This window comes from Periplaneta americana, chromosome 16 (assembly GCF_040183065.1).
Source record: "Periplaneta americana isolate PAMFEO1 chromosome 16, P.americana_PAMFEO1_priV1, whole genome shotgun sequence".
Lineage (NCBI taxonomy): Eukaryota > Metazoa > Arthropoda > Insecta > Blattodea > Blattidae > Periplaneta > Periplaneta americana.
In genome coordinates, this window is record NC_091132.1 from 36,883,657 (window position 1) to 36,910,836 (window position 27,180).

The following is a 27,180-nucleotide window of genomic DNA, read 5'->3' on the forward strand; positions in this document are numbered from 1 at the left end:
TCCTGCCATCTATTTGCAATATCCGGAATCCGAATCACGTAAGTGAAATGGGTAGGCACTGGACATATACACATATACATACTTAAACTTATACACGGGAAAAAATCAAACTATGTACACTACCATCACCACAAAATTGATTCAAATAAATGCCTGTACAGTCTAAACGGGGTCTTATTTGTCCAGATCTAGACTACTGCGGAGATTATTTCTTTTCCACTTAATGCAGAATTAGCACGATCAAATGCAAAGAAGAGGGAATAGGCAAGAGAGGATGACACAAATTTTAAATTAAAATTTATAAAAAGAATTGTAATTTATTTCTTATCATTTCAATAAAATGCATATATTTACTACAGTTTTACAAAGGATAGTTCAACATCACATCTTGCCGGGCCAATTCCAGCAACATAGGATCGTCGAAGAACTTGTTGATGGATACATCCTCACTCAAGCCTTTGCGGCGGCGTGTCTTAATCATGAATTCACGTGCCAAGTGTGTTGCAGGCTGCGGTTCCAGTGGACGAATGACAATGCTTTTGTCCAGAGGATCTCCAGGAACAATCTGAGAATCAGGAAATTGTTTATCTAAACTATATACAGTTGAACCACGTTATATACAAAAATTTGACTTGCAATTTCAATCTCTTAAGTTGTTATCATGCATACTGTGCAAGAATACGCTAATATGAAACTGAAACATAGTTACTTCGATGTCTCTTGCTCGATACCTTGTAATTCTGCGATGGTTGAATTTAATCATTAAGATGAAAACTATAGAAATAATGTACCCAAATTGCTAACAATTACTTTCAAGACAGGAACTACCATTGGGCTCAGTACTAGTATGTTGGGCTTATAAGCACCACCTTGTGTTGGGCATACCTCTGGTTCAGGCAACAGAGGGATTTCCTCCAGGTACTCCGGTTTCCCTTACTGTCTGTGATGCACTCTGGATAATCTCTGATGAACTAAATAGTAAACGTTTCTTGGCACCAGTGACATTTATGAACATGCTTATGGAGTCAGGATGAATAATGACAAAGTTAAAGGCCTTAAAAAATTGTACAAATATATCTCCTAGATTTTCAGAGAATACTTCTTAGTTATTTCTTCCTTATTATTGTGTTAAAAGTTTGCCCTTCAGATATTTCTGTTTGAAGCCTCCTTTACATCCTCTTATCAATTGAAAATGCACCATCTCGAACACACATTATGTTTTGTTTCTTTGTAAAGCAATACTACTTGCATTGCGTTTTACTGTAATTGCTAATACATCATCCCAACAATTTTGCCAACATACTTGACTAATTACAGCATATTGCACCTTGGAAAAAAGAGGGCTACAAGTACAAATGCTGTACTTCTGAGATATTTAATGTGTAATAGGTCCATTTGATTTCAATAGTACCATACAGACATAATTACACTCTGCCTCCAAATTTTAACCTACCACCTGTGGCCATATAGAAAGAAAAAGAGAAGTTTTTTTCTCTATTAGTCAGCAATGTTATTTCAATTCATAACATTTTTGCACTTGTGACTCTCTTCTTCCCAAGGTGCAATATATCTTAAAGAAACATTAAAATTATTTCTTAAATAAATAATCATTCCCCATTTCAGGAATATTCAGTAGCAATCAATTCAATAATATACAAACAGAGATAGTGGGACATTGAATCTCATGGCATTGACTGATAGACATTAACTAAAATTGTCATGTCATTTCAGCTTTTACATATCAGAAGGCACTTTTGGGGGTTGAATGGCAGTACTATGTAGAGTTGAAAGTAAAAACTGTGGGTGGAAGATACAATGATCAATTTTTTTCGTCTGAAAACGCATCACATTCATTTGGTTTAAAGTGATATTTGAGTTTACCACTGACAATAACTCAGATACTACTAAATAGAAAATCAACTTATGATTTTGTGAACTCTGACATTGGAAGAACATATTACGAGGCGCATCCAGAAAGTAAGTTTCCCTAGTTTTTTTAAAAAAAAAAAGAACACACACTTTCAGGAAAACATTTATTGGCAACAGGTACAGCAATGTTTCAGCTACTTTTCAACATAGCCACCATCAGAATTGAGACACTTTTCGTATCGTGGGATAAACTTTTGTATCCCTCTGACGTAGAACTCTGCCGTCTGTGAATGGAACCAGCGTGTGACAGACGTCTTCAGCTCTTCATCATTGCCAAAACGCTCACCGGAGGACAGGAATTTCTTGAGGTGCAAGAAAACGTGAAAATCGCTGGGAACAAGATCAGGACTGTAGGGTGGATGATGAAACAACTCCCAGCCAAATTCCGTCAAAACAGCTGCTGTGCGCCGAGCCGTATGTGGACGAGCATTGTCATGGAGGAGCACAACACCTGCAGTAATCATCCCACGCCTCTTGTTTTGTATGGTACGTCGCAATTTTTGCAGTGTTTCACAGTAACGGTCAGCGTTTACTGTTTCACCTCTTGGAAGGAAGTCAATGAGCAGAATGCCCTTCCTGTCCCACAACACCGTGCACATCACTTTCCGTACCGACAGCGTCTGTTTGAATTTCGTCCTGACCGGAGATCCACTATGCCGCCAATGCATTGACTGCTGCTTGGTTTCTGGGGTGAAGTGCGAAATCCAAGTCTCATCGCCCGTGACGATCTGTCGAGGAACTCGTCGCCGTCATCGTGATACCGTTGCAGAAATGTCAGTGCTGCTCCTCCTAAACGTTTCATTTTGTGTTCGGGTGTCAGGTTTTTCGGCACCCACTTTTTTGAACAGCAGGTGCTTAGTGACAATCTCATGCAACAAGGATCGCGATATCTGCGGAAAATGGCTGCTCAGCTCCGTAATCGTGAAGCGACGGTTCTCCATGATGCACTGCCGCACCAGCTCAACACGATCATCACTGATGAGGGACGGTCGCCCACTGCGCTCTTCATCATGGACACTTTGACGACCTTCGGAAAACTGCCTACACCAGCGACGCACCATCTGCTTATTCATGATGTTCGGCCCATGGACCTGACAGAGCAGCCGATGAATTTCAATTGGCACAATACTTTGTGCATTAAAGAACTTTATCACCGACCGAACCTCGCAGGCGGCGGGAGAACAAATAAGAGCTTCCATTTCGGACCACTGCTGCCACGCTACTGGCACCAGGCAGGACCTGTCCGGCTGGCATATGATTGATACGTGATAGATCTGTTACGCATGTGCAATTGACACGGCTAATTACGTTTACTTTCAAGGGGAAAAAATCGGGAAACTTACTTTCTGGATGCGCCTCGTACATCAGTAGAACATAAGTGATAAGCATATTTTACAGCGAATTTGAATATTATTACATCATTAATTTGCTGTTCAACTCAAGTTTCTCACCTGCCAGTGATGGAATACAGACAAGCAGAAGGCCTGTCCTTGTGTGTGGGTCCTCAGATCTGTCTCAAAACCAAAGGAATCAATTGCTGGAATGAAGGCTTTGATTGTGTACAATGGCGAGCCAGGCACAGGTGCATCCTGGGTCACGTGACCTCTGAAACAAACAAGCATTTACAAAATACAATTTCTATATTCCATAGAGAACTCATTCAATGGAAGAAGCAGCCCCACATCAACACAAGTGCATGTGATATTCTATTTAGGATGTCAGTACTCTCCACAGCAAACAATTCTTCGAATCTGTGATAACAAGAATAACTGTAATACAAGGGCCAGTTACAAGTACAAAAAAAAATAAGTAAACAGTGCCAAATTACATATTATTAAGAGTTATTGTGCTATGTAATGGCAATCATTACCTTCGCTTTGCGAGGACAGTATATACAGCAGACACACAATCAGCTGGGGCTTGCACCTCCACGAACAGGTAGGGTTCCATCAGTCTAGGTGTCGCCATCAGGAATGCAGAGTATGCCACACGCCTGGCTGTGGGAATTATTTGACCTGCACAAGAAGAACACACATTTTTCACGGTATTCAGGATTTGAAATTTCAAGTTGTATGAGTACATAACCACATTTTCAATACATACCTCCACCTCTGTGCAAGGGCTCCTGTGCTATCACTGCATCTAGAATCTTGAACTTGACATTTCTGATGGGCTCTTCACATAGCGGTCCCTCTCTAGTACCCCACTGGAAACCCTGCACTATGGAGTCCTTCACAGAGCTCAGCAGCCCTTTATCCACCTCTGATGGCAATGTGTCATCTACCAGGATGTTGGGACCTGTTGAATCGGGTCCAAATGCCCATATAGAACGGGCTGCAAGCAAATCCCAGTCGTATTTTGTTTGGAAAAACTCTCCCAAGCGTTTTCTGGAATAAAGGAAATTGGCATTGACTACAATGAGACCTTACTACTAAAATTCACACATTTCCATTAGTCTTTAACATAAGGTATCTTTGAGCGTCAGTGTACAAGGCTGTAACACCATTTTGATGCACAGGAGTATAACGAATTCTCAACTTGCAATTAAAACCAAGAAGTTTTTAAAGATATATACAGGATGACCCATTTATCTTGTGCTCCTATTATAACTTTTTTGTTTGGATAGGTATTGGAATTTTTGTTTTTAAGAGTTATGTTAGAACGAGGGGCTAAAATGAGTGTAGAGATTTGGTACATGTAACTACATTATGGTACAAGATACACGTGACGTCATCAATTTTTCAAATAGCACTACGTACTTTAATCATGTTATATTGATTACACAATTTAAGACAGTTCAAAAATATATCACAATGTCACTTTCCCAATCAATAACAACAACAAAATGCAGAATGAATGACATCAGAATGTGCCTTTTGTTGCAGTGCCCCATTCATCTCGTGCATTAACTTACACAAAACGAAAGACGACTGACGTCCGTAAACGTCGTGTGTTCTGTAGTTGCTGTCTTAACATGTAAATAAACCACAACTGTCTACGCCACAATCCACATACAGTGGCCTGCACGTTCTCCGGACCTGTAGCCACTCGACTTCTTCCTGTGGGGAACTGTAAAGGACAGTGTGTACCAGAACATTCTGACAACACCAGACGACATGCAGCAACGCATTTGACAGGCTTGTATGTCCATTCAGCCAGCAATGTGCTGGGCAGTCATATAGTCTTTCGGGGAACGCTTTCGAATGTGCATTAATGTGAATGGTCACCATTTGGAACATCTTCTGTGACTCTCTAAGCATAACATTATCACATTGGAAGTACGTTTTTCTTTCGTTTTGTTGTTGTTAATGATTTGGAAGGTGACATTGCGATACATTTTTGAACTCGTTTTAATGTGTGTAATCAATGCAACATGATTAAAGTATGTAGTGCTATTTGAAAAATTGATGTCGTTACGTGTATCTTGTAGGTAAATGCACCAAATCTCCACACTCATGTTAGCCCCTCTTTCTAACATTACACTGAAAAATAAAAATTCCAATACCTATCCAAACAAAAAAATTATAATAGGTGCATAAGATAAATGGGACACCCTGTATAGTCTCAAGTCTTACAGTTTACATTAGAAGAAATCTATAATCCACAAACTCATGGGTATCTGTCACATGTAGATAGTATGGTACTACGATTATATACGGATTTTTATTTAAAAAATATGACTATTTGTAACACTTACTTGTTCCATGAAATTTGAACAACTTCATTTTCAATATCTTCTGCAAGTCCCTTCTCCAGAGGTTCGGCAATCATTGTGATTTTGTTCTTTTTGTTCGGTGTTTCTGCAAAACATTTGAGTGATGATGTTTCCACTACTGTTTCACAGAATGCCACCACAGGATCTGCGACCTTTATATCTGAAAATTAACAAAACAAATGAGCAGAGTGATACAAAAACTAGCACATTAGTTACAATGCCTACATGAATGAAGCACTTCATTACCTATCTCGGAATACATCTTGCGCAGGTCGTGCATCACACAGTCCAGGTACAGCTCGCCTGTGCCCAGCACAATGTGCTCGCCAGATTCCTCCACTCTCGTAGCCAGCAGAGGGTAAGATTTGTTCACTTTTCGCAGTCCATCCAACATTTTTGGCAGCTCTGATGGGTTGACAGGCTCAACTGCAATAAACATCCGTACTCAGTAACAAGTTTGCAGAGTTGGTATACTACACCTCTAAATTTGAGTACTCTGATTCACAAAGAAGGATATGCTCATAGGTGGAGAGAGAACCATTTCCTTGGTATACAGTGGATTTTTGGGGTGCATGTTTCTTACAGTGTTACATCCATTTCCACGATATTTCGGACCGAGTTGTATAGAGCTTCAACTGTAGGTCTACTACAAATTATAATAGGGCATAACCACAGGCAGAGTTATGGGAGGTATGTGAGGGCACTACCCCCCCCCCGACAAATTTGTCTGAACTCTTCTTTTTTTCTATTAACAACTCAAAATACTGAATTCAAAAGACTTTTCTTGCTTTTGTTTATGAATGGGATATTATTATTATTTTTTTATTATTCAATGCAGTGGCACTTGACTAGAGTCATTGGTCGTACAATGGCGATAAAAACTAAAAGGAAAGAAAACGAAATAAAGTGAACAATGCTCAAGTGAAACTATGAAGGAGTGGATGTCAGCACTGCTGCATTCTTTCTCTGGCTTCCCAGTATCTATCCACAAAGCTGATAGATGAAAGAGCTGGACAAGTCTTAATGTGGTTTGAGTCCATGGTGTCGGAACATCTACAGAGCATGCAGTGGGGGCTGGATAATACACCCAGGCAGTGGAGGTGATTAGCCAGACAGTCATGACCTACTGCGGTGCGGAACGTCGCAACAGCTTCTCTTCTGGGCCATTCGGGGAGAGTGGAGTTTAGTGCGTCCTTCCAGTGTTTATCTTTAATTTGGTCCTCCAAACTCTTATGGAAACATTGTCTCACTCGACTGCTTATATTTGTAGATGCTTATGGAATGGCAGCATGTTAGAATATGTTGTTGTTGTTGTTTGTTGTTTTCTAATGCCAGGCGTTTGACAATAAAGTCATTTGACCTCTTGCACTCCAATATTTTTCAAATATATTATCATGACCAGCCACTGAAGCACAGATTTTGAGGTGTTCCGAATCCATTTCTTGGTTTGAGTTGCACAATGGACAGTTAGGAGACTGATATATTCCAATTCTATGCAGGTGCTTGGCCAAACAATCAAGGCCTGTTGCCAATCTAAATGCAGCTACAGACGATTTTCGTGGTAAATCGGGAATTAACTGTGGATTATGATGCAGAGAGTTTCATTTTTTCCCTTGAGATTGTGTTATCAAATTTTGTTTGTTGAAGTCTAAGTATGTAGATTTAATAAATCTTTTCACAGAGTAATACGTAGATTTAGTAACAGGTCTGTAAGTAGCAGTGATGCCCTTCTTTGCTAAAGCATCTGCATTCTCGTTTCCCAGGATTCCAGGATGTTAGAATACGAAAGGGGGATAATTGTTCCTTTCTTTGCCAGAAAGTCTGCTGCTTCATTCCCGGCAATACCACAGTGAGAAGGTATGCATTGTACAATTTTATTTAGTTTCATGATATCTTCTCTGCATTGTTGAATGTCATCATTAGCTGGTTGTAGTAAGTAGTGGGATATTATTTGTAAATGCTACCATCGTACCATCTTCCTGGAAAATGGCTGTTTTCACAAAAAAATCTTTGAACTAGGTTGTTTTATGAAAACTACTGAAAATTTCCACTCCTTTAACATGGGATTATGGTGTTTTTTTTTTTCACTAACACCTAATTCAGTAGATGGCCGCTGCAGATTTATTCACAGAAGTACACACTATTACAAAAGAAACGTTACAGTGCTTCCATTCCTCAAACGAGGTATAGAAATTTTTATACATTCAGAAATTTAAAATAAATATTACAGTCCAGACACATGATCTGGAAATATTAATTCGTCAATTTAAGCAGAGTCTTTTGCATTCAATATTTTCTAATGTTAATAGAAAAAAAAAAAAAAAGAGTACAGACAAGTTTGGGGATGGGGAGCAGTTAATTTAGTCTGTGACCTTAGAAGTGACCATATACTAACCTGCGATTTTAATGACGGATTGTGTATTGAACTTCAAAGGCCGGAAAATGTACAACTCATCTGATATGCTGAGGTCTGTGATTGTGGAAGTTTTCACAATGGGCTGGTCAATACCTTCAATTAAAACCCAATTTCCAGCTGGCACACGACTCACTTCTACCTTATACCTAAAACAAAAATATTACAAAGACAAAAAATTAGTGATAGAAATAGTCAGTTTACTTATATAAAACATGTAGTTTTTGTAACTGATAGCAGAAACAGACAAAAATAAAAGAGTGAATTCACTGTGCCTCGCATTTCGATCTAATCTGAGTAGAATAACTGAAACTCTGTGCAGGATATGACTTTCATGTGAAAGAAATGAGTTTCTAATTTGTGACTGTCATTTCTTTCCTCACGATTGAGCGAGTAATCTCCTCTTGGTTGCATTTTTTTCCAAATAAATCTAACCTCACTCCTAGTTCTAGTAAGTAAATGAATAAATAAATAACTCCATGTCCCACACTCTCTGCACCACTCTTTCTCCCCTGACTTCTTCTTCTCACCTCAAATAGATTTGTCACTACAAAAAGGAAATCACCTAACTGGAGGAAAGAAAAAAAAAATAATATATCAGTATCCCAAAAATGTTTATTATTTATTCCACTTAGCATGCGACTTTTTTTTAGCACAATGCGAATTAAAATAAAATAAAAAATACATATATTTTTAATATTGTTTCTAAAATTCCTAAAGGAGATAAGAAGATGCATTTCCTTTTATTTTTGACGTAAGCTTAGATTTTTTTTTTTTGGTGGGAGGGGGAGACTTGAAACAAAATATTACGCATTTAATATCTTATACAACATTTTAAATTATCATATTATTTTAAATACTGAGTATAAAAAAAGTTATATTTGCAGATTGTGAAAGCAGTGAAGAAACTACAGCTGACAAATCAGACAACATAAATGAGGTAACTCTATGAAGTACCTTTAGTGTTGCAAATGAAGACAGTTCTTAAGTTTATTTTTTATTTATTTATTCCAGTGTAGTTAAGGCCATCAGGCCTTCTCTTCCACAACACCAAAAATACAAATACAATAATAGAAATAAACAGAAAAAAATAAATAAATACATTTCCAGAGTAAAACATGACTTACTATGAAAGAATATATCTAAAAACATTTATTTCAACAATTAATGCCACAATATGATTCTTTGAACAAGTTTAAAAACCTGCCTCCAAATCTCAAGTCATTTATCATTAATATCAGTACGAGAAAATTCATTTATGAGAATTGTGTGAGTTTTGTAACAGCAAATGGTTTAGTTTTCCATGTTCTCCAATGTTTACTGAGATACTGTTTGACATAATTTCTTTGATGCCTCCCTATAACCCAATATGACTTTTCTTTAATGAATTTGTAATATTTTTTTACACATTTCAGGTGATCTTAAGTGTGAATTTACATTTGTAAAATAACGACACTGCAGTGACATATTCCATATTAAAAAATCAGGAATACGATTTCAAACTCCTTACTTCATTTTATTTCCGAAATACAGGAACTGAGTCATAATTTTTTAACGAGACCACAACATGAAAAGCATGAATAAGACCTGCATCTGATTTTCAGAAAAGGTGTAGGTGGTATTTGGGATTATATGGTATTATGCCAGAATCATAAGCACAACAAAGTTATTATGAGAAATATGAACAGTACAGGAAGAAAATAAGGATGAAAAGGAGATGAAGGAAGGTAAAGAGTCACCAAGAAATAACATTTGTTACTGTTAGTACCTGGCTTCATATATCCATAGCCTGCCTACAGTTAGGATCCTGGAGTCCTCCTCGTCAGCCAGTGTGTAATTCTCGCCCAGCACTCGTACCTCCTGTCCAGCATGAAGGGTACCGCTCATCACTCGTGCCAGAACTTGGAAGAACGTGCAGTCCTCTGTGGGATACATCTTAGTGCTGTGCACCATCAGATGGCCCTGCCAAACAATGTAAAATATATGCTAATGAACAAATACAAGTACAAGGAATGACAAAGCAAATAGAGAAGATCTGATAAACAATTGTGATCCAATACACATCAATAAAATTAGGAAGAAGAGAAAAACACAGAAGCTATGCTAAACTATTGCAATCCAATAACCTACATAAGTAGGGAAGAAGCAAACGAAAAAACTAGAAAAAAAAAAAACGCAGATGACAATACATAATTTGACAAAGAATAAGATAAAATGAAGAGTCATACGTACTTCAGGATCACAATTACACATGTCTTCAGCCAGGTCGGAATCCAGAGGACCAGTATATATGTGCTGCACTTTTAGTTTGGCGTTGTCAACAGGGGATGGGATGTGCTGCACACACATGTCCACAAAGCCTGCGAACAAAGATAGATACATGTACACAGAACACAAAGAGACAATGATTTTCTTACCTTTTATCCTCATTTTTGAAATATCACTATCATCTCAATTGCAAACTTAAGGTCAGAAAAGTGTGCAGTTAAAAATTACAACTCTAATTGTTCATAATTAAATACTAGCAGCAGAAAGATACAAAGTTGGAGATGTATTACTCATTGCACGAATGACTGCCAGTGTCAAGTAGGAGAACTAAAGCATAACATTACGTAGGAGATGGATTGTATCGATGACGTAGCCCCAACACCTCTCTCGAAATCGGCAGTCATTCATGCAATGAGTAATACAGGCATTGCTTTGAAAAATATGTTATAGCATTTACTAGGACAGGCACTGTAATGCATCACAAATGCACGACCATAATAACCATTATCACGTGGTTTATGTGGAATTGGGTCACACTCATTCATTATAACCTCACATCAGAAGTATAGTAGTCTATTTTTTTATTTTTCTTGATTTCGATTTCGTTGATTTTTAATAAAAACTATAAATTTCAGGTTTTCTTTTAAATTTTTTTATTGTTCCTATAGGTCTTCTGAAGTTTAGACCGTTTCATGTCCACACAAGATACACAGAGCCATGAAAATTTTATTTAGAAAACAAAGAATAGGAAGGGAAATTTTCCAGCAATTAACACATCGACTTACCACTGAAGTCCCCCAGAAATTTATTGCAGATGAGTCTCAGCAGAGGCCTGATGTTGATCTTCATTTCCTCTTTGCTCAATTTGATGCCCAATTCATCCAGCACAGCTGGCAAAGTCGTGTCCACATCTCCAACCACCTGCATTAGAAGTTGCATTTTTCTAAATGGAAATGCACTTTTATAACATCGAATTTGCTTATCTTCTATTTTTATACGTTATTTTATGCTGACCTGCCATGACATGCATAAGGTTTAGGTGTATTAATTTAAGTAAAGTTATATTAATCGATTTATTTTATTGGTTCTTATGTTTGTAATATCAATAATATTTTTAATTATTAAGCGTATCCTAAGTGGTGAAAAGGGGATAAAGTAAATGGAGATGTCTGATAATCCTTCCAGCTAGGTCATATTGACATGCTACCCAATGGCAGGTATGGTCCTTCAAAGAGTTTGGAGGTTACGTGAACGTGATACAACATAAAAAATATGGTGCCTAGATTAAAGCGGTTATACTTTTTCAACAACATTTCATAAGATGTTCCTTATCCATTTCTCATTTGATGGTACAAGTTGGAATGGGTAAATCCCTAAATAATGCAGATGGGCAATGGGCAGCCATTCAATCATGTCCTTTTAAAAGACTCAATATTGTTCTTCTTGATTCGTCTGGTATTACATTTCTGTCCTTCAAAATTGGCTTCCAGATTTTATCATTTTGTGAGTGTTATGGAATGTTATTATAATTTTTGGGATGGTCATTTGTTATAACAAAATATGACCATACCATATATATTTCAAACTATAGTACATAGGGAATTAACAATTCCATAAGACATCCATGTATAAAAAACTGAAGGTGAAATTTCATGTGTAATAAATTAGTAGGCCTTGTAGAAATGAAGACTGTACTGATTATTGCCAATTAAATTATGTTTGATGGCATTAATCTTGAAACAATGAATTATTATACTACAGAAGAAAAGATTTTTATTTATTGAACTGTACGGAAACAATTTTTTGAGAAAGGTAAGAGACTTATTTGCTGGACTCTTTCTGGTAGAAGAGTTCCATTCCATAATAAGACCAGACTTGTGATTAATCTGTTCAGAAATACTGGAAGTGTGAACAAACCATGCAGATGTCGAGAAAGGGCAGGGCATAATATTAAACAGAATCATAGAGAGGAGGAAATCCTGTTGAGTGTTACTGAAAACTAAAACATAAGCACTTGAAGAATTGTTAAGTAACCTAATGACAGAAAAAAAACTCTTCAAAATGAAATACACAATTGGAATTTTAATAGTAACACCATGATACAATTATTTTGAATCGTCTAATCTAAAATTGACAATATATTGTCAAAGGATCATGTATGATAAGGTGGCAATAATCAGTAGACAGTTTTCTTTTCTACAAGACTTACTAATATATTAAACATGGCCAGTTACATAAAATTCCATTTTCAATCTTTTATGCATGGATTTCTTATGGCAACGTTAATTCCCTATGTACTACAGTTTGAAATACACATGGTACGAATTTTCACTATCCATATTACCACTAGTTTCATTATTAATCTAGTCAATCGTGTAGGGCTATTTTCAAAAAACTACAAATAATGCCCATGGCTTGTCAGTATATCTTTTCATTAATAATCTTCCTCGTATGTAATCGTGAAAACTTTGTAACTAATTCAACAGTTCATAGCATAAATACACGTCAAAAAAATGACTTTCATACTCCATCGGCAAGTCTATCGTGCTATCAAAAAGGAGTGCGTTACATGGCAGTTAAAATTTTTAATAGCCTCCCTATCGAGATAAAAAATGAAACTCAAAACATAAAATTATTTAGGGCCAAATTAAAGAAGTACCTAATTTCTCACGCCTTCTATTCTGTAGGTGAATTCATGACATTCAATAACACATCATGAAATTGATAATAAAACTTTGTGTTGTACTAGTAGACTATATTGTAAATCTCGTCTATATATATATTTCATCTAGACTGTGACTATAAATTAAGATTTTTATAACAGTATTAAGTTTTTTGACTTGTTCCATATTCTAGCTGTAAGCATGTATGAATACCATGGAATGTTAATAAATACAATACAATACAATACAATACAATACAATACAATACAATACAATCCCGAAGTACACTTGAATAAATCCGTATTAATGGAAAGGGGCAGTTTTGTCATGCACACACTGATTAAACTCATAGTAATGAAATATAATTGATAATTAAATCGGTCACTGGTGCCTCTTGTATCTAGTTTTATTAAATGCATATGCAACTGTTGGACAAGCTTTTATCTACTAATAATTTCTACTGGTGATTTCAATCGTTAGTGTCATCTCTTAGAGAACTGGAAGTTACACAAAATACAGTATTTTTTTTTTTTATGTTAAAGAGGTTAATATTGTAAATTTTAGAGAAAATAGCAAATTTAAGCTTGTAACATGCATTTTGAAAAATTCTGCTACATTTCAGGAGTTTTTCGATTATCATCTTTCATTTTTCCAAGACTCAAAATTCGCTACACATAGTGGAATTCTGCTACTGTTGGGCACACTGGAATGTAGAGCATTGGGCATAATGGTGAGGGCTTGAAAGCCTGATAGCTTGTAACTTCTCCAGAACCTCAATTAAGTTCGTATTTATACTGGTTAGTTTTTAGAGAGTGAAAGAGATCAGCTGTATGAGGGGAGAGAGAAACTGCCAGAAATATTCTTACGTCACTCAAGGAGGGTGTACAGGGGTTTGGTTGACTAGAAAGGTCAGAAAACATCTCCCTCCTGATGTCCACTAGAATTTAGCCTGGAAAATCTTCAATGTGTTATTCAAGACAGTGGTCTTATTGCGTAAAATGACTTTCAAAGGAGACCATGAAATGTAAGGCCAGTAGCAGTACAAATATAATAGATGTGAGAAACGTGTTGTTAAAAGATTGTGTTCACAGTACAATCATGCGATTGGCTGAAAATTAAGCTTGATAAGGCAGGATGAGAAAAATGTTGACTGTTCAACAATTCACTCACCTGTGCAAATATCTTGTACAGTGGCTCTAGAATGAACTCCACAAAACTCCGCTGTGCTGAACCATGTGGAGACTTCTTGGTAAATTTGCGCCTTAAAAAGAGCAAATAATGTCGTGTAAATGACACATTCTTCCACAATTTAAATTTTACACAACAAAAACTATTTCACTCATGTACTTATTCACTAATGGAGTATAAGAATCTATTGAATATCAACCAATCAGTCATTTGTTAATGTAATATTATTGTTTTAAATTAACGATTTTGTTTTATCGCTACTGCTTAGCTATTATTTACTCCTACATAGACAATTTACATTTAATTAAATCCCTCCATTTAATTTTAATAATCAAATTCTTCAGTAAAACTTATGCATTAATTTTACTATATTTATAATAAAAATATATAATCAGCAAAAAACAGGCAGAGGTGCAAATGGTTACAAAACAATATGTGCGAAATTGGTATAAAAACTCTCTTCATTCTTTATTTCTTTTCTTCTATCAATATGCTGTAATAAGTTGAGGTACTTAACACTAATGTCAATAAATAAAATCATTTTCACATTAAAAACTCATACAAACTAAGTTGGTGATTTGTTACCTTCATTATTAACATCTTTTAATACTCTTCCATCCCATAAAAATTATTAGATGAGTTTCACTAAAAATAAAAACTCTGCTTACATGATGGGGACGATTTCACAATGGATACTGTCATTCAGATTTTGAACTCTTGCTTCACAAGCATTAAACATTCCCGTACAAATTATGCGAAAATTTGAAACAAATAGGAATTCCCATTCTTCACGTGATGTAAGCAGATGAGTATAGAGTCTGTTAATTGATTATATATAATAAAGTACTGACTTCTTCTATAGGTTTACATAAACTCCTCATATAAGTGGATGATGATGTGACTTCAAGAGCTGTTTCATTAGCATATAATATGTGTTTTTGAATTAATGCTTTTGTTGTGCCACTGCACTCCTGATACCAATTATGTTGTGCAACAACTTAAGTCAGATGACTTGTACAAAGATGTATATTTACTGTAATTAGATGTTGAGAAATATTTTTTTCCAAAATTCGCGAAATATTCCATTTCCTATCTATTACATATCTCATAGACATTGACTAACAGAGCTATGCTACTTTTATGAAAAAAATGTTTCCACACTCTTTATACACACATTTGAATTCACTTACGTTTTGCTGTTGAAGTAAATGTCTCCCCAGAGTCGCCGAGCAAATTCACTGACATTGATTCCATCATATGTCTGTGCATATATATTGGCAAAAGATTTCAGAGTAAAGCACACACCATATTGTGAGCTTGCAAAGCATACGTTGCCGAGGATGGGAGATACTATCTTCAGATTTTCATCATCAGTGTACAAGCTAAACAAATAAACACAATGATTAGCATGTTAACATTGTACAAAAACACACATAAACGTACATTTGCAAAACGCTAATATTTTTAGTAGAGACAAGAATCAGTTGCACTCTATAAATAAAACTTCACTCCTGGATACGAAATTCATAAAAACATATAATAAAAACAATAACTTCTACAAACTACTAGTCTCGCGATAAAAATTATATATAAATATGGTGTAATCAGACTGAACTTAATTAAAATTAACAAGTTTATTCCGTAAATAAAAAGTGTAAGATGCTACATATTTATAAATCTATTTTTTTTCTTTACTCAAGATCTTGAATGTGATGGAAACTTAGTAGACAAATCCGTACACAATAGACATTACTTTGAAATACTGGCTGCAAAAGGGTATCTGTCGGATACAGGGGGGGAGAGCCATTAATCCTTCCCATTGAAGGCTTTAAGGAACCAACCTGGACAAATACCCAATGTCCCATCCCTACCTTCCCGTGGTGCAGCTGTTAGTACGCATAATTTTACGAGCTGAACTAAAGGGAGGGGCTACTCATCAATTAGCACTGGTCAACTTGATGAGTTAATGACTGAATTTGGTATAATTTTCCTCTATTCAATACCTAATTCCCTCTTTACCCTTTCTTATCCAGTCCTCTGACTGAACTCTTACTTTCTTCGACCCCGACGGCATAGCATTCGAGGCCTAGGGGTTCATTTCACTTTCCTTCCTCCTCTTTCTACTTTTCTGTTCCTAGTGCTGACCTGCTATGGCACTAAAATCGTCCTCCAGTGGCTTAAGGAGGGAAAGCTGGTGATCAACAAGATCTCCCAGCTAGGTCCAATGAACCCGTCGACCATCAGCAGGTGTGGTCCTCCAGACATTCTGGGGGTTGTGTGTGAATGAAGTAGCCACCAAAACGTTAAAAATATGGTGTTCACTTAAATCGGCTACAACTTGCCATTTTAATATCTTTGAAAAATATTGGAGTGCAAGAGGTCAAATGACTTTATTGTCAAACGCCTGGCATTAGAAAACAACAACAACTTTGAAATACTGGGATGTCGCTCATGGTTTTAAATGCATACCATTCTAATTCTGGAATTGTATTTCTATTGCTCAATATGATATATTTACATGCTAGAAAATCAAATCAGATTTCACTGCTTTGTTCCTGCTACAATTTACACAACTTTTTCTCTTCAGCAATTTATTTACAAATTCAAGAAGTGAATTCCCGCAATTCCAACTTTCAGAATCAAGAAAATGGACTTATACTTTTGTAATACTGATGCATACGATAGGTGTCCCAACATTAGACAAGAATAGTTCATGCAGTTTTAAAATTTGAAGCAAAAAAGTAATAGATCTTTTACAAACATTACATGTACTAGGCACATATGAACATGTATGCATACCCACATACAAATATCCTCATTTAAGGTTGTTTCATTCTGGAAATCAACATAAAAATAAAACTAAACTAGTGGCTTGTGCAGCAAATGCTGCTGCAAACTAAGTTCGTTAGACGTTCAAATAAATATTTTTCAGACTTATTTTCAATGACGAATACTTGTCTTTTTGATAGTCATTTGCTTCCATAATAATGAAACATACTCCCTCTGAATGGATTTTTTTAGGCCAAATACTTTTTCTTGAACCTAGCCAACATCAGTTTTTTAGTTTCAACGCGAAAACGCAAGTATCAATGTCAGGACGATAGCAGTAGCTATTTCAGATCATTGTGGATTGTAGGCAAAAGTTAAAAAAATGTCAGGTTTGCTAAGCTTTCGAACAATAGCATTTTCGTATAGCTGCTGCATGTAGAACTTCAAATGTAGAGCGTAAAATAATTTTATCCTACTAAGAGATCTTGCTGAAATGATCTGGAGACTACACAATTTTCTAGGCCTCTTATTTTATCAGTAAGTAATACCTTTTGATCTTTCCTTAGGAACTGTAATTTTTGCGCTCTCTCGAGCCAATACTGAAGACTATGACATATATCAATAGCTACACTACACCGTCATTAAGTATATGAAAAAGACCCAACCCCAGTGGGTTAATAAGTATAAAAATTATTGATTTTTAATAACAATATTATTATCTTAAGTTTTGTAGTTATATATAGCAGTCACTCAGTAAATTATAGAAATGAAGATCTAAATTAAGATATTCTCTACATTTACTTACATAACCTCAAAACGTTTCACTTTCATGTCATCAATATAGCATTAATATTATGTATAATTAATGGAAAATAGACGCATCATGATATTAACTATAATAATATTTAATTTCTAATGGTAACAATGTCATCAAACCACCTCAAGTTTCGTAGATTTGAATATCCAATACACAGCTGTACTCAGAAAATTATACACTGCAGAATCAGTTTTTAATAACAAATTGAATTGAGCTCTAAATATGTCGGCAATCCTGCAGGTCATGGCCTTCGTGTAATAGCCTATTGTTTATTGTAGTGTGTGTTTTGTTCTGAAATTCAATCAAGTCGGCCATGATTCAATAAAATTAGTTCTCAAAACTGACAACAGATGGATATTGGAAAATAGGAAAATTATGTAGGAAAATTGACATTTCACTGAAAACTACTACTTTTCCGAAAAACTTTGGGTTCCAAGCTTCAAAATGAGGGGCCATTTATTAAAATCCGTTCAGCCGTTTTCCCGTAATTTCCATTACCAGTTCAAATTATATATATAGATATTTATTGAATATCATAATACATTTCACTGTACGAACCTCAATAAGCCATTGATTTCTTCCACAATATGACGTAATTTATAGTAAGCATCTTGTGGTGGCAGCTTCAATTCAAGCATCAATCGATCAATCTTGTTGATGCACACAGCAATAGCCAGTTTTTCCTGTTACACAGACATAAAGATAATACTATATACTTTTGTGCTTACAATAAGACTTCAATAAGTATTGTTTAATTAATAAATTTGACATGCACAGTTCTTTAACTTGGATCATAAACCAACATGGAAAATTCTTTCAAAATATATGTATGCATATAGCAAAATTCCAGGATATTTATTTATAAATCAGATAATCGGATAGTGTTACCTGCACTGCATGCTTCAAGAGCCTCTCAGTGTTCAGCATTACACCCTCTGCTGCATCCACGAACAGTACCACTCCATCACATATGCGCTTCGCTGCTGTTACTTCATCAGAAAAGTTCACATGCCCTACACAAAAAAGAATCAAAACACTATTAAATAGCTATTATCTATGTACCTATGATATAAGATTAAGTCATATCAAAAAGTGACAGAAATTCTCATATAATTATTTTAAGTAAATTTTGCACATAATGTTGTTGTTTTCTAATGCCAGGTATTTGACAATAAAGTCATTTGACCTCTTGCACTCCAATATTTTTCAAAGATATCATCACGACCAGCCACTGAAGCACAGATTTTGAGGTGTTCCGAATCCATTTCTGGGTTTGAGTTGCACAATGGGCAGTTAGGGGACTGATATATTCCAATTCTATGCAGGTGTTTGGCCAAACAATCATGGCCTGTTGCCAATCTAAATGCAGCTACAGACGATTTTCTGGTAAATCCGGAATTAACTGTGGATTATGATGCAGGGAGTTCCATTTTTTCCCTTGAGATTGTGTTATCAAATTTTGTTTGTTGAAGTCTATATAGATTTAATGTAGCTAGGAGGCAATGAATGTTGTTAACAGTGAGCACAGTCGATTCAACTGAAAAAATGATTGTGTGTTCAGTAATATGGTATACTGTATTAAAAACCAAAGTCTCACTAACTAAACAACAGGCCATGACTGTTTGGCTAAACACCTGCACAGAATTGGAATATATCAGTCCTCTAACTGTCCACTGTGCAACTCAAACCAAGAAATGGATTCGGAACACCTCAAAATCTGTGCTTCAGTGGCTGATCATGACAATATCTTTGAAAAATATTGCAGTGCAAGAGGTCAAATGACTTTATTGTCAAATGCCTGGCATTAGAAAACAACAACAACATTTCTGGATTGCCTATAAGTGCTACATGCCCTGCCCATCTCAATCGTCTGGATTTAATAGTCCTAAATATGTGAGGTGAGGAATACAATGAATGCAGTTCTACGTTGTGTAACTTTCTCCATTCTCCTCTTGGCCCCAAATATTTTCCTAAGCACCTTATTCTCGAACATCCTTAACCTCTCTTCCTCTCTCAAAGTGAAAGTCCAAGTTTCACAAAAACACTACCCGCTACGGAAAATAAAGCAAAGAAGCTTTGCTAAAATCTATTTATAACTATTTTATTAAATTTAACAGTTAGTGTATATCTAATCTGCACCAAAATCCATTAATGGTATATGCCAAAGATAATGTTCTTTATATAACACCTTCCCATTCTTAATTACAGGTGCCAAAAGCACTAACGTTTCTGGATTTTGAACCTGCAATTTGTAAAAATATTATGGACAAATGTGGTTCTATATCTCAGACTGTATGGCTATGTAGTCCAACCTATTTAGATAAATGACAAGGCACTGGGCTGAAAATGTTACACCAAAGTAACATAGTCTGATATGAAACAACTCTGAAGCTAATAATCACTATTCAAAACATCTGTATCGTTGTATAATGTAAAAACATCTGAACATTTGCTTAAAACTTTTAATTTAATAAATGATATGTATGTTGCATATATGGCACAATATTGTTTCTAAAACCATAAATATATACATATAATTTTTAAAAGTATAAACTTCTGATAAAGACTAACAAAACTTAACAAGCTACAACTTACAAAAGCATTGTTTACATACCTGGAGTGTCAAACACGTTGATGAGGTACGATTTGTTCTTCACATTGGGCAATACCAGAGTAACAGGAATAGCTTTGATGCCAACTCCTCGTTCCTGTTCAGTGAAGAGTGTGTCAGTGTATCGCAAATTGCGTTCCTCTGTGGATCGAAAGCCAGGATGAGTCTGCCGTATCAAGCAGTCAACAAATGTAGTTTTCCCATGATGCAGGTGACCAATGAGAGCAACGTTGCGGATGAGATTAGGATTGTCCATCATGTCAGCAAGAAACCTGCATTCACAAAGGAACTGTTAAGCACTTTACACAAATTCATACCAATAGGAAAGAAATGTGATGAACTACTGTCACTCTATACTATGTCTGTACTGCGTGCAGAAGTCTATTGAAGATAATATATCACTATCGACAGCACAGTATATTATATACTATTCCAGATTTATCTTTTAAGTACTGAACTTCATACTGATTTATACACAATAATTTGCATAAATATATTTGTATCTTAAAATCTGTTCAGAAAATTATTTCGATTTCAAACATTTATGTTGTGATCAATTATATATACAAAAAAAAAGGAGGGAAGAGCATCTTAACTTAAAGTTTGCATTAGAAAACAGTAACGAATAAATTTAAAAGTCATATTGAGTTCAGATAAGTTTGTGAAATAATATCATATAAATCAGTTTTTATTTTCAGTCAATCACTTATCATGTTAAGATGGCAGATATGGATTCTGTTACATCAGGATACAATATTAATAAACGTCACGAATATTTTCGACTTACTTTCAAGTCATCTTCAGGTCATAGTTTACTAACAAACAAACATTTGAACTTATTTACTTACTGGCTTTTAAGGAACCCAGAGGTTCATTGCCGCCCTCACATAAGCCCGCCATTGGTCCCTATCCTGAGCAAGATTAATCCATTCTCTATCATCATATCCCACCTCCCTCAAATCCATTTTAATATTATCTTCCCATCTAAGTCTCGGCCTCCCTAAAGGTCTTTTTCCCTCCGGTCTCCCAACTAACACTCTATATGCATTTCTGGATTCGCCCATACGTGCTACATGCCCTGCCCATCTCAAACGTCTGGATTTAATGTTCCTAATTATGTCAGGTGAAAAATATAATGCGTCCAGTTCGTCCAGTTCAGTCTTGTGTAACTTTCTCCATTCTCCTGTAACTTCATCCCTCTTAGCCCTAAATATTTTCCTAAGCACCTTATTCTCAAACACCCTTAATCTCTGTTCCTCTCTCAAAGTGAGAGTCCAAGTTTCACAACCATACAGAACAACCGGTAATATAACTGTTTTATAAATTCTAACTTTCAGATTTTTCGACAACAGACTGGATGATAAAAGTTTCTCAACCGAATAATAACAGGCTTTTCCCATATTTATTCTGTGTTTAATTTCCTCCCGAGTATCATTTATATTAACAAACATTTGAACATGGTGAAAAATATTTAAACACATCTATAAAACACTAATGGACAGTCTAACCATGCATACTTTTTCTTAAAATGGTTAAATGGCGTACATAGTATTAAATTAACATTCAAATAGAAAACCTTCCAGTGGATATAATTATAATTTATACAATATATTAAAAAGGCAGGCAGTATGCCTGAGTTGTAAAATTAAAAACGTTTAAAATTATTATTATGTAAAACTGAAGGCTAAGGCTTGTTCTTTATAAAGTTCAATATATTGGAAGACTGTAGTGAAGTGGATGTAAAAGAAAATCTCGGTCTATTCGCCGTGGTGAGAGGCATAATATGAAAGGTGTACAGTGGAGGTTTTCAGTGGTATTATTAGCAAATAGAGAATGGGAGGGTTGGTGAAACTGATCACAAACATGCAGAAGTTATAGATAGATGAACATAAAAATATGCAGCTATCGATCATATTTCAAATGTCATAGATGACTTACTCCATGTTGTAAACTGTTTCTGGTAGATCCTGCTCCTTGAGTTGGAACTTCTTCTTCTTAATTGGTGCGATCAGGGGCTTGTCAAGGGGCTGGTTGTCTTCCTCTTGCACAATAGTCTCCACCTCAGGCCCAAACACTTCTAGTGCAGCTGGGTAGTAGCGTTTGTCCTCATGCAGCACCACAGTCATGGGTGTCGTATCCATTTCCTCTCCCTGGTCCTCCCCGGCCTCATCCTGAAACATTATTATTATGTCGAATATTTGAAGAACTAGGTACTTAATTGGATATTACATATAGACTGACATACTGTACAAGAAATTATTAATTACTCATATGTATTAAAGTAAGATATAAACTTCTGTTTTCCAGCTTGCACATATTCTGTACAATACACAAAGAAAGAAGTTTGACTTCGTTTTTCAAAATGTACAGTTTTAAGTTGATGTATATCTAGTTTTCTCTACATATACAAGTGACAGAAATGTTAAAATATTTTTGCGGTTTATAATGACTAATGAAATTCTAAGTAGTATGTTCATTCTTTTTTTCAGACTTTGCAATGCTCTTATTCAAAATTTTGTGAGACATTTCTGTGGAAATTCATCTACATGTAACAAAAAGGGTTTACAATTAGTGATCTCTTGGTTCTGGGAAAATATTCGCCTCTACACGAACTTTCATCATATTTTTGGTCCAGGGAAAATAATCTATTTACTACATATTATATGTAGGTCACTAGTGATAAAACCTGAATCAACTACAGTAAGTAAACCTGCGGCAGAAATATACGTGAAAGTCTAAAAGTGGATAAAACTTTGAGTCATCGTTGTTTTAATGGAATAGTGTGAATACTGTGTTTACTGGTAATAAAGAAGTAATGAAAATGTTAGTTAACAAATGGCTCTGTATCTTTGCCTCTTCCCCCCTATTTTCATCTCCTCTCTGTTTTCCTCTCTCTTCATTTCTATCAACTGTCACATTACAGATCAGTAACACATTTATAGTACTAAGCAGTGTTTTTTTTTTTTCTGGCGAAACAGTGTTCTGGCATCTTTTTATTGTATTTTTCATTATGGAACCGAGATGTGTTAATAATTAAGCTTTTAAGTTAATTTTTCTTAGAACTCCGCTTAGGCCTTCAAAGTCTTAAATTTGGATGAAAATGAGGTTAAAAACGACAAAATTACCATGAACTGGATAGTAATCATCCTCCTGTCAGCTATAATATATTCTACACAGAGTTCCACAATCTTTTTCTCCAGGAAAAGCACTGTTACTATGAAACTTTTAATTTACCATACTTACTTACCACTGAAAATTTATCGATTCAAACTTGTGACAGTATTTATTGCAAATCAACAGTCTTGCATTTATATCACTAAGCTATCAAGTCAGATGAGGGAATAAGAATTAAATCTAGCACTTAAAATGGGTCGTAAATGACATCATAGCACCGCAAGGAGAGGTATGAAGTGTAAAATTTCAATTTGTTAATAATAAGACGTGTCCAGAAGACAGTAAAATAAATAAGCAGGATATTAGTAGAACTGCAAAATAAAACTGAAACAAACCTGACGTGAATAGAACTGCAGAATTATAATTAAATTTAACCTAAGGAAACCAAACCTAATCTAAAGAAATATAATCTAACCTTAGGAAACGAAACCTAACCTAAACAAATCATAAATAACCTATACAAATTGAAGCTAATCAAAGTACAGTGAAACCTCTTCTTACGGACACCCCCAAGATACGGAAACTCTTCATATATGGACAGATTTTTATGTCCCAACTGAAATAATATAGAAATAATGATAAATTTAACTCTCATTTATGGACACTCTCGCACATGGACACGGACAGCTGTTTCATGATCCTAAAGCTTGCTTTACCTCCTGACTGCGGACAGAACTTGGTTTTCAAGACCTAATGTGTTACAAAAATGGAAAATTTAGTCTTCAGAACTGTACAGAAATTCCTTAACATGAAATAAGACAATAAGGGACTCGTAGGCTACCACTAGTCCAGCCACCCAGCTGGTTGCGGGTGGATAAACAGTTACAAAATTTAACCTGTCTGATGGGTCTAAGGTTTCCGCAATCGTGAAATTGTATTTGACACATGATTGGGTTAGTAGGATTATTCTCTTCACTTCAATCAGTCACTCTGTTTCGAGAGACATGACACCTGAACGTAAAGGTTAAGTTGAAAACTGTAAATTACAGTACTGCATAACTGTAGACCTAGAATAAAATTGCATGGCACAGTACCGTATTTTCCTTTTTCGGTCTTGTTTACTGCAGTACAGTATACTGTATTTAGAATTAAACTACAGTAATACATTTCATTTAAAGCGTGAAGGGATACATAATAAATATTATAAATTTACTGTTAAATTGGGGAGCCCCCCTCCCAATAAAGGACACCTCCCAAATGCGGACAGATTGTTACATCCCTTCAATGTCCGTAAATGAGAGATTTCACTGTATTAAAAAATAGTTTAAACAAGCCAAACTAATCCAAACAAACTATTCACATACTTAGGTACTTCTGTAAAACTCTATATTGAGGGAATGCGTAGCTACACTTCTATCACATGTAACTGCAGGTGAGTGCAAAAAATGGCAAGTTGTTAATCAGATTCTAGATTTTACTCAAAATGTCTATGAATTATCTAATTTCATCAAATAAATTGCTAAAGATAGAGAATATTAGAAGTTATTCCGCAATAGACATGTAAACCCACATCATACTCCTGAGCCTCGGGCTCTCCATCTCCAAACCCTTCCTCTTCTTCTTCATCAGACTCCAACTCTGGCCCAATGTAGTTGCCAAACTCATCATACAAGTCCGCATCCATATCTGAATCATAAAAACAATGCAACTTTATGTGAAATTATGAAACTTAATCAAAGATATAGATCTACCATAACTTCTAGAAAAAACATGGTATTCACGCTCAAATTCTTTTCATATAAGGACTTAAGGTTCTTTTTCATAAGATTAAAAGTCGAAGTATGATGCTGACCATCCACCTTTTATTAGTAGGCTTACCTAGGTTAGTTTTGCAAAAGTAATATGTAGCAAGCACCGCCAGGCCACTTTCTCATAAGAGAGACCCAGGGCTCATACATAACCTATTATACAAATTATATTTTAATCAAAATTTCAACGTTTTCTTATGGCTGATATATTGTTAGCATCTTTACACTCTAATGGCAGAGTATGTGCTCTGGACCTTTCCTATGTGAAGATGGTGGGTAGTTCTGGAGGACGACTGATCCAAGATTTTAGTACTTTTTCTTTTTCCACAAATAACGATTTTATGCACCATTTTCGAAAGATAATAGAATAAAAATTCGGAAACGCATACTTTCAACTGTAATCTAACACAACCTAAACTACCTAACCTTACCTTAACTAACCCAAGCAAAATTAAACTAACCCCAGCTAACATAACATTACCAGGTAGCTTAATTTTGCTTGGGTTAATTAAGTTAGGTTAGATTACTTTAGGTTGTGATAAGTTACGTTAGGTTACAGTCGAAATTGTGTATTTCCAAAATTTTTTTCTATTGCCTTTCGAAAATGAAAGATAAAGTCGTCGTCGTTTGTAAGAAAAAAAAAGTTCGAAAATCGTGGAGTTGTCCTCCAGAATTACCAGATGGTGTCCTAGTCGATGTTTACTACATAGACCCAATTGAATTTTTTTTTTCTTTTATGTGTATGAATATGTGCGATGATAATTATTTATCTTATTCCTTGTTCATGTGATGTTTCCAATGGAACTTTTAAAAGACACTTTCAAATCAATGAGTGACATACAGATAAAGAATCTTGGGCAGAAGTGATAATTTTTCAAGACAAAGCCAATTTCCCTTCCTCAACAAATCTAGCTGTAGTTTAAATAGGTTTGGCTTTCGTGAGGAAACGAGAACAGCCTTTCTTTGGAAATTACCGGGATAAATATTGATATCTCATTACAAATGAAATGCCAATAATCTTTACTATAGCCTAACAGGCTGTTTGCATTCAGATACATAGTCAATACTAGGAGCTTCCCTAAAATTTAACTTACTTAGATCAAAATAATTCCGAGATTAAAATATATTTCCGCACTCCAACACAAACATGATACCGGTACTGTAATACAGAATGCGGCAAAATAAACTGAGAAAACCCTAGTATTAAAGTTCATAATGTAGCCTAGTCACTCCAATTGCAACTGATTTCTTAGGTCTCCATCAAGGTCGTCAAGACCTCATGCGTTTACTTCTATTTCAGTGTCCGGAGTCACTCATTTGGCACGCGGTTACTGCCTATACGCAGTAACTACATAAGAATATCAGACTGCTAGATACGGTGTACATGAAATAATTTTAAGTGCATAATGTGCCGTGAGGCCTCTATTGGCTAACAATTAATTGTATCTAACTTCGTAAATATACAAATAGACAGTTCCCGTTGGAAAACTACTATTACTACGAGCCTAACCATTACGTTTAGTCTAACATAACCTTACTTAGCCTATTCTGAATGAGTATCAACACTTCTGTTAACGAAAGTAACTCTTAAGGAAGTAAAATAATCCCTCTACAGTACTGCACATAATACTTTGTAACTTGTAACTTGTATAAATATTACACAGCAATCATTAAATAAGAATAGCATAAATTCTTTACTTCGTTCCCCGGCACCACTATTGCAGTTATGCCGTTTTTGCACACAATTGTATATAAAATATAATCAATGTCGCCAACATTAGAAACAACTCGTCAAAAGTAATGCTAATATTTATAATCATCCTCTAAATATTAAATTCTGTAGGGAACGTTGGTTAATATGACGGAGGTTTTTAGAGCTTGTTCC

At 35.4% G+C, this 27,180-nt stretch overlaps 1 protein-coding gene across 1 annotated transcript; it reads right to left on the bottom strand.

Moving 5' to 3' along the window:
• Positions 1–297: 297 nt before the first annotated feature.
• LOC138691304 (116 kDa U5 small nuclear ribonucleoprotein component) lies at positions 298–27,135 on the bottom strand. Its single transcript, XM_069813160.1, has 18 exons — positions 26,994–27,135; positions 25,058–25,173; positions 22,312–22,544; positions 20,377–20,645; positions 18,651–18,775; positions 18,321–18,445; positions 15,367–15,558; positions 14,159–14,249; positions 11,111–11,246; positions 10,290–10,417; positions 9,826–10,019; positions 8,040–8,206; positions 5,891–6,070; positions 5,627–5,804; positions 4,033–4,316; positions 3,800–3,944; positions 3,381–3,534; positions 298–565 (listed from the first exon to the last, which is right to left on the bottom strand). The coding sequence occupies exons 2-18, from the start codon at positions 25,169–25,171 to the stop codon at positions 362–364; spliced, it is 2,919 nt and encodes a 972-aa protein (XP_069669261.1). The 5' UTR covers positions 25,172–25,173; positions 26,994–27,135; the 3' UTR covers positions 298–361.
• Between the last annotated feature and the right edge of the window lie 45 nt (positions 27,136–27,180).